The following is an 8,373-nucleotide window of genomic DNA, read 5'->3' as shown; positions in this document are numbered from 1 at the left end:
AGGTCCTCCGAAGACTCATCCAGAATATAATAAGCCTGATGACATTCCCTTAACATCTTTTTTTTTAGAATCTAATGAGTTTTTATTGGTTAGAATGATGTATACGGTTGTAATCCATTTTACATGTAATATATATTAACATTCGAATATCTGATATCAAATAACTTATTGACCAATTCTAATATTGAACACAGAATAAGTCAACCTTTACTAACAATAAAAACAAAACCAATGAATTTCTCTCAGAAAGTTTAAATTAAAACTATTATTTCACAATTTGGAATTCAGAGTAATCCAACTTTACGATGACATTTTCATTGTCGAGCTGTGCTTTGTCGATGCGTGAGGTGGGGCTTCCTCTTGTCTCAAACCATTCTCACATATGATGTTCTTTTGAGGTGGGACCTTGCAATTGTCCTTGCACCTTGCCGTGGTCAGTGTTCTGAACTCAGCCTACCAAGCCCTGCTTTTTACTTTCAGCCTGTGTGTACTTATGGAAAAACACCCTAATCACCTTCCAAAAAATTTCATCATCCATAATATCAGAGTGTCCCCTTCTGCCATGCTCAGCTTCCATGTGATCTTCTGAATTCCCCACTGCTAACACTTCAGGGCTCACTGATGTGACAGGCGTGCCACAGGGCCCAGCCCAGGGCTCACCTTTCTTGTATTCCTAAAGGACCAACAGGACCGGCTGCCCACCACACCAACTGCTTAACATCTTTTTGTATGATCCTATCCTTTCTCTGATGCTGGCCTGCAGTCCCAAAGCCAGGCAGTGAATCCGCCAGCTGCTCCATGGCAGATGGACAGGCTGTCTCCTCCCATGCAGTTTACTGCCTCTGAAAACACACTGGAGAGTCAGTTATGGGTGTCTTCTGAATCAATGGCACACAACAAGAACAATCCCTCATGTTTGTAAACTTAAAATTATAACTATTAGAGAGAAGAGATTAGGCAAAGAGGTATGGGAAGAAAATGTTAGGTCAAGTTAAGTACTATTTAAAAATATTATCTTTTCACAGAAAGTTAAATGAGCATTTTTTTAAAAACTTCTTGGAGGGCACTTTGTGGCCTAATGGCAAGAAGATGCACTGTATTCCCAGAGGTATGTGATTTGAACCCACCAGATGCTCTGCTGGAGAAGGGCAATCTCCTCCTGTACCAGTCAGATCTGATGTGATGGTTCACACATAAAAAAAATAACATAATAAAAAAATAAAGACTTCTTGGCTATACAACAGGTGTTGTGGTGCTGGAGAAGAGTACTGTATACCCCATGGAATGCCAACAAAATGATCAGATATGTCTTGGGAAAAGATAAGAAGGAGTGCTTTTTGGAGGCAAGGATGGCAAAGCTTTTTCTCTCATACTTTAGAAATGTTGCTAGATATCCCTTGGAAAGGGACATCATGATTGGAAAGGTCAGCAAAAGAGAGGAAAAGGCCCAAAGAGGTGGTTGATACCATGACTGATACAATGGGCTCAAACATATCAGAGATGATGCAGATGGCACAGGATAGGACAGGGTTCATATATGTTGTTTGTAGGCTTGCCATGAGTCATACTTGACAGCAGTTAACAACAACAACAAAATGTATTAGCAATACAAGTAGACAAAATGTTATGTTATATTACAAGTAGGCATTTGTCCATTCCAAAGCCTGTTCTCTCTCTTTTTTGTAAATTTTTATTGTGATTTGAGTGAAAGTTTATAGAATAGATTTGTATTTTTACAACAATTTATAGATGCCAATTTGGAGACTAAGGTCCAGGCCATAATCTTCACATTTACTTGCTATATGTCAGAAAGCTGGACTGTGACTAGGGTGATAGAAAGAGAATTGATACCTTTGAGTTGTGGTGCTGGAGAAGAGGATTGAATAAACCATGAACTGCCAGGAGAACAAACAGGTTTGTCCTAGAGAGAGTGAAACCAGGCTGCTCTTCGGAGGCAAGGATTCTGGGGCTCCATCTGACATAGTTTTTGCATGTTGCAAGGAGAAACCAATCCTTAGAGAGGGAACATCATGGTTGGGAGGTAGGAGAGAGAGCACACGAGAGGAGCCTGGATGAAATGGATTGATTCAGTGACTGGGGTAACGTGGGCAAGTGTGTCAGAGACAATAAGGTTAGCACAGGATAGAGCAGGTTTCAGGGCTATTGTACATAGGTCACTATGAGTCACAAGCAACTTGAAGATACTTAACAACAACAACACAGCAATTTGTAGCTTTGTATTTCCTGGAACTCTGTTCTTTGCATCCACTCTTAACGGTTTTCTCTATTGTCTATAGTTTTTCTCAAATGAAATTCACAGTTTGAAGACTAAATGAAGTGGACTTAATCTCTTTCATTTTCTAATTATTCTCTTAAGTAGTAAGGAGAAATGGAGAGAGTGAGAGTGTAATGTCATATTGTGTTTTGTTGTGTTTGACTGTTATTCATATTTTCAAGGTTTCCAACTGAGAAAGATAACAAAAAGACATTTATTTCATATTCACATTCCAAGCATTAATAAGGTCTTTCTCAAGGAGGTTGACCTATTTCCAAAAGAGTGGGTCTTCGTTTTCTTGCAGAATCTGGATTTTCATTGCCGAGTGCTTACTGCTCCCTGATATCTTTTCAGCTAAAGGTCTCTAAAGAGTGTTCTTAATGCTGTGGTTGCATAAGGTCTCTCATAGATAACAAGAGGTGGAAATGATGTTTGTATTAGCCCCATAACTCTTCCTTGAGAACAAAGAGGCAGTCTGAAGGATGGGTTCCTTGATATAATGATGTCTCAAAAGATTTCTTTCCTGAAGGCAGGTCTTGAAGCTGTTAGCAGAGGACCAATTAACAGGGGTTATGTCTCTCCATTACCCAGGAGGACAGTTATTAATGTTCTGCATGGTTTGAATTACTCATTCTTTCTCATGAATCATACTCTTAAGTCTTCTATAAGATGACATGAGGGAAGTTCAAAAGCATTTAAGCCTCCTTCTTTCATAGCTGTTTCATTTCTAAAGGAGATGGAGACAAACACTGCTCACAGTGGTGACGGTCTGGGGAATTCTCTGAAGCTGTAAGAAGGAATATCTGATCATCTTTTTTTTTTTTAATAACTCATTAGACCACCAACTGGCTTACAAGAGATCAGTTTTAAGAACTCTTAGGTGAGCTATTTAGTATTGCCAAAGACCTGGGGTACAGGAATAACTCAAAAGATTTTCTAATATCTCAGTATCATTGTCTGTAAAGACATAAGGGATTAGGTCTCATAATGGCTCTTTTCACATGAAGAATACGCCTGTTGAAAGATAGTCTAAAAGACAGACTCTGTCAATACACTTTAAGACAAATAGAAGCTGAAAACCTCTAGTTTTTTAACTGTTTAAAGGGATTTTATAAAAATAGACCTAAGATAATTGCTATATATTAATGTTTTGAGACCTCTACTCTTTTTTTCTAATTTTTATTTTAGCATTTTTGTGTGAGTGTACCGTCAAATCAGATCTGACTGGTACAGGAAGAGATTGTCCCTCCTTCCCCGGCAGAGCATCTGGTGGACTCGAACCGTGTGCCTCTGGGATTGTACTTGCAGCTCCTTGCCACTAGGCCACCAGAGCTCCTGAGACCTCTACTCTTTAAAAGGTTTCAAATGTCAGTTTAGCCAGTGTAGAAGATACACCATTTCTTTTTTCTTTTTTTCTCTTGGCTTCTTTTATCATCATTATTATTAATTTTAAGGAAAATTTACAGGACTTTGGATTTCCATTCATTCATTTTTGCACTTTTATCCCTGCCCACCCCTTCCCCCATTTCTTACTATGTGGATCCAACCCATAATATGCCAGGGTCTATTGGAAGTGAGGAACCATATGTTAAGAATAAATGTAACGCTTGGCCTTCTTATCTGAAAATTTATTCTTATTATAACTGTTAGACAAAGATATGCAAATTTTTTTTTCTTGTTTTACCTACATTCTAAACTTTTCCAAAACCAGCTGGATCCATTTGTACTAGATGTACAAGGGTTGTTGCTCTTGCTCTTAATTAACCAAGTGTAACTCGTGGTCAATCCTTGTCTTAAAGAGCAGGACGGCTCTATGTTTCTATTCCTCTCTTTACTGTAAAGTTAATGTAAGAGGATTATCATGAAGTGTGTTGTTTTTTAGTTCTTTGGTACTGCTGAGTGAATCAGAACCATCAGACTTTAGCTTAGCCATAAATACAACTGATTATAACACTGAAGGATATATAAACCATTTGCTATTGAGTTGATTTTGTCTTCTGATGACTTTGTATTGTAGACTAGCCTGCTCCATAAAGTGTGTGTGTGTGTGTGTGTGTGTGTGTGTATGTGTGTGAGGTGAATATTTACAAGGCAAATTATATTCCTCTTTAAAAATTTTCATACAAATTTTCCTTGCCATTGGTCATAATTTTACCTTGTGTCAGCATTCTCATTATGTCTAGTCTGTTTTCTGTATTTCCACTGACGTAGCTTCCGTTTCTCTGCTCGCCTTGTCCCCATTATTTTTGGGTAACTATTGACCTATTGATCTCATGTAGTTGATCACTTCAGGGAGCACGTCAATACTCGTGGGTGCTGCCATTTACTCTACAAGTTAATCTATTATTTGGCTGAAAGATGACTTAACACCAGCTTCAATTCCCATATTCAGTGTTCATCATAAGGTCACTGTCTCAGGAGTTCTTCTAGTCTCTACTCATCCAATAGGGCTGACTGCTTTTAGAAATTTGAGTCCCCTTCTGTATTTTTCTTCCAGGCAATCTAAAAATCTTCCATCATGTCTCCAGGTGTCACCTCATTCTTTTGGTTTCGGTTTAGGCGAGGTTGTGACTCGTTTTGTCTTATGTTTTAGTTTGCATTTTGAGCTTTTATTTCCTTCCTTCTTCTTTTTCTAGACAATTAGAGACCAGTAATAGTATTTGAGATGACAGCTTGTAAGCTTTGATGACTCCAGGCATTGCTTACCACGCGAGAGTGGAGCACATGATTTTTATGATCTGTGTTAAGTGTAGAGACTAAGTTGTTTCCAGAGACTCTAGTGTCAAGAACTTTTAATCCCACAAACCAGTCTTATGATCTGTTTTGATGTGGCTTAGATATCTCAACAAGATGCATTGACACAATGACTGAAGCAACAGGCTCTAGATTGTCAGAAATTATGAGGATGACACAGGGTTGGATAGGGTTCAGATCTGTTGTAGGGTCATTATGAGTCATACATGACTCAATGGCACATAGCAACATCCATGCTGCAAGGCGTTTGTATGTGTAAAATTCTCACTCTTTACAATTCAATATTCTTCTGCAATCATATGAGACCCTGCTGTGGGATCTTGGGGGCAAAAAACAACATGTAAGAGATTGTTTATCTTTCTCCATGAAGTGAATGATGGGTTGGAACTAACAGAGAGGGATCAATTTTGGCTTAACAGCGCAACTCCATATAGACTGCTCCGCCAGGGCTTGACCTTTTCTGAGATAATGCAACAATGATGGTCATTCACTGTCATTTGCCCAGAACCGAAGTAGAACATCTATCCAAGAGAATTGTCAACTAAATTTGTCAATTGTTTATATAAAGCAGAGAATAATCCAACATCCGTGATTTAAATCTGTGTAGTTAAATACATGGACTAAATACTGGATGTTTCTTTTTGTTTCAGTGGAAAAAAGTAATTTCTGACTCTCATCTTCGTTTTTTTAAAGAGCTTTTTAGCAGATGGCCTCAAGCAAGTCCATGGAATGGAACGGAAACCACTCCTCTGTGGCCGTGTTCATCCTCCTGGGTCTCTCAGGTGACAAGGAGCTGCAGCTCATCCTCTTCCCGATATTCCTAGGAATCTATCTTGTGACTCTCATCTGGAACTTGGGCCTCATCTTCCTGATCAGGATGGACCCCCACCTGCACATACCCATGTATTTCTTTCTCAGTGTACTGTCATTCATCGATGTTTCCTTTTCTTCTTCTATCAGCCCGAGGATGCTTGCAGATTTCTTCCAGGATGAAAAGACAATTTCCTTCCTTGACTGTGCTGTTCAGTATTTTATCTTCACCTGGATGGGTATCTCTGAGTGCTGTCTCATGGCTGTGATGGCCATAGATCGATATGCAGCCATTGGCAAGCCTCTGCAATACTCAGTCATTATGTCTCCTGGCGTCTGTGGGAGGATGGTTGCCGGGGTCTACACCACGGCTTTTCTTAGTAGCTTAGCTCAAACCATCTCTTGCTTTAGTCTCTACTACTGTGGTCCGAATGTCATTCAGCATTTCTTCTGTGACTTTCCTCAGATTATTCCCCTGTCTTGCTCTGATTCCTTCATCAGTGAAACAATTCTTCTTCTGGCAGCTATTTTTTTTGTCTTTGGCTCCTTTCTTGTTACTCTCTTGTCCTATGGTTTTATTGCAGTTTCCATCTTGAATATGTCCTCAGGTAAAGCTAGTGCGAAGGCCTTTAATACCTGTGCCTCCCACCTGACAGCTGTGACGCTTTTCTTTAGCACAGTCCTCTCCGTGTACATGCGCCCCAACTCCAGTACAGTCACCAAACAGGACAAGGTGCTATCGGTCTTCTATGCAATCGTTATCCCCATGTTAAACCCTCTGATTTATAGTTTGAGAAACAAGGAGATCAAGGCTGCCATCAAGAGGGCTATAAAGAAAGCAAAGTGTTAACCTCAAGAAGAATGAGATTTGAAAAAGGATTATTATCATGGGTATTAGTGTGGAGGTAAGAATGTGTAAGTTATCCTGTGTAGGTAAAATGATCAGGTAGAAAGCAAGAAAAGGGAAAACTTGACTTAACGTCTTGCTGATCGCATCATAGTTTGGTATCACCACCAAGAGATCTAACTGGGACCATGGTACCAATGTTAAATGTGATTTTAAAAAAGGCACTTGTCATGATGAGATTCCAGTAAATGAATATCTAAAAGGTGATTCACTTTGAGAAGTTCTGATATACAATCCAAGTACAAAAATCTCAGGAACCCAGAAAGCCACGTCCTCTATTTATTTTTTCCTAAGATTTATTCATGTCTCATAATTGTTTGATATTTATTCCACTAAAATTTAAATATATCATTTAAATATGTGTAAAATTTAAAAAAATTATCATTTAAATTTAAAAAAATTATGAATGTGTCCTTTATAATCTGGGCCCAAACAGAGGAGAGAAGTGTATAGAATTTATGTGGATTTGCTTCCAAGGAACCTTATTTCTTCCAATTTATTTCTCAAGTCAATTGAAGATATTGAATTTTAGAAAAATATAGGTGATATATGAAGGATAGCAGAATGTGAAAACCTTTGGATTCAAGAGCCAGTGAGTTCCTCAGATGCCAGAATATAGTGAAAGAATTTATAGACAGAAGTAGCCTTCTGAGCACTGTAAGAACCCCTGAAATGATAACTCTTAAGATGTTTCCAAGGAGAGAGAACCCAAGTTGTAGAGATATGAATCTTCCTGCGATTCTATGATCTTTGTATTGGCAAGAGATTCTCATACTCACCAGAGGTTCATAGTCGAATTATGTCATTTAAAAAATAGATCTTTTTTTTTTATACTGGAGTTTATGGACCTAGTTTCACATACACTCCATTAGCATTAATCCAATACTTTCCCCATCAAATAGTTCTATAACAGATTCGATTTAATCGATCCCATTGTGAAATGCAAAGGCAAAGATTCATACCCATTTTACAGAGGGTAAGTTTGGACACGTTGATCCTTTCAGGTTCTTCCCATGTAGTCAGTGACTCATCTCTAATACTAAAGATGGGTATGCACAGTGATTTCAGGATTGGGTTTGAGCATTGCAGAGACTGAGAGGATGAGCGAGATAGTGAAGGTTCGATCTATTTTTCACAGGGTCACTATATGGGTCAGAGTAGGTTGGATAACACCTAACAAAACAACATCACAAAATGTGACTCATGAGTCGTATATGGGTCTAACTCACTGTACATTGCTTTACCATTTTAGTAAACTGTATAGCCTTGCTTATTATATGTTTAAAATGATTTAAGAACATTCTTATTAATAATAAAATAACTCATTGCCTTGAACTTTACTCCTTTCAAAATAAATATACATTTGATGAGAATAAATCAGTTTAAATAAGAATTTTTTAAAAAAAATGTAAAATGGATCTTATATTGATATTTCTAATGCAAATGCAAAAATGAGGAGAAAGTATCAAATATAAGACTAAAGATATACCTACTTGTAACAGAGTAAGCCACTATTTTCCTTCATTTTGTTGAACTGTGGTGCTGTGTGCATTGCTGTGATGCTGGGAGATTTGTCACAGTATTTCAGATATGAGTGAACAGAGTTTTTCAGACTTCTCAGTTTAAG

At 38.1% G+C, this 8,373-nt stretch overlaps 1 protein-coding gene and 2 pseudogenes across 1 annotated transcript; 1 reads left to right on the top strand and 2 right to left on the bottom strand.

Annotated features, from left to right (window-relative positions):
* Nucleotides 1-265: 265 nt before the first annotated feature.
* LOC102852473 lies at nucleotides 266-564 on the bottom strand (annotated as a pseudogene).
* Nucleotides 565-5,735: 5,171 nt separating this feature from the next.
* On the top strand, nucleotides 5,736-6,689 carry LOC102845270 (olfactory receptor 5A1-like). The gene has a single exon (XM_006900480.1). The coding sequence runs from the start codon at nucleotides 5,736-5,738 to the stop codon at nucleotides 6,687-6,689; it is 954 nt and encodes a 317-aa protein (XP_006900542.1).
* A 353-nt stretch (nucleotides 6,690-7,042) lies between these two features.
* Nucleotides 7,043-8,373, bottom strand: part of LOC102844859 — a 12,141-nt pseudogene continuing 10,810 nt past the window's right edge.

Source organism: Elephantulus edwardii, unplaced genomic scaffold, assembly GCF_000299155.1.
Source record: "Elephantulus edwardii isolate Elephantulus edwardi_28Jun2011 unplaced genomic scaffold, EleEdw1.0 scaffold00284, whole genome shotgun sequence".
NCBI classification, from domain to species: Eukaryota; Metazoa; Chordata; class Mammalia; order Macroscelidea; family Macroscelididae; genus Elephantulus; species Elephantulus edwardii.
This window is presented reverse-complemented; position numbering and strand designations above follow the sequence as displayed.

Coding starts and splice junctions, on each gene's coding strand:
- LOC102845270 (XM_006900480.1), top strand. CDS start 5,736: ATGGCCTCAAGCAAGTCCATGGAATGGAACGGAAACCACTCCTCTGTG.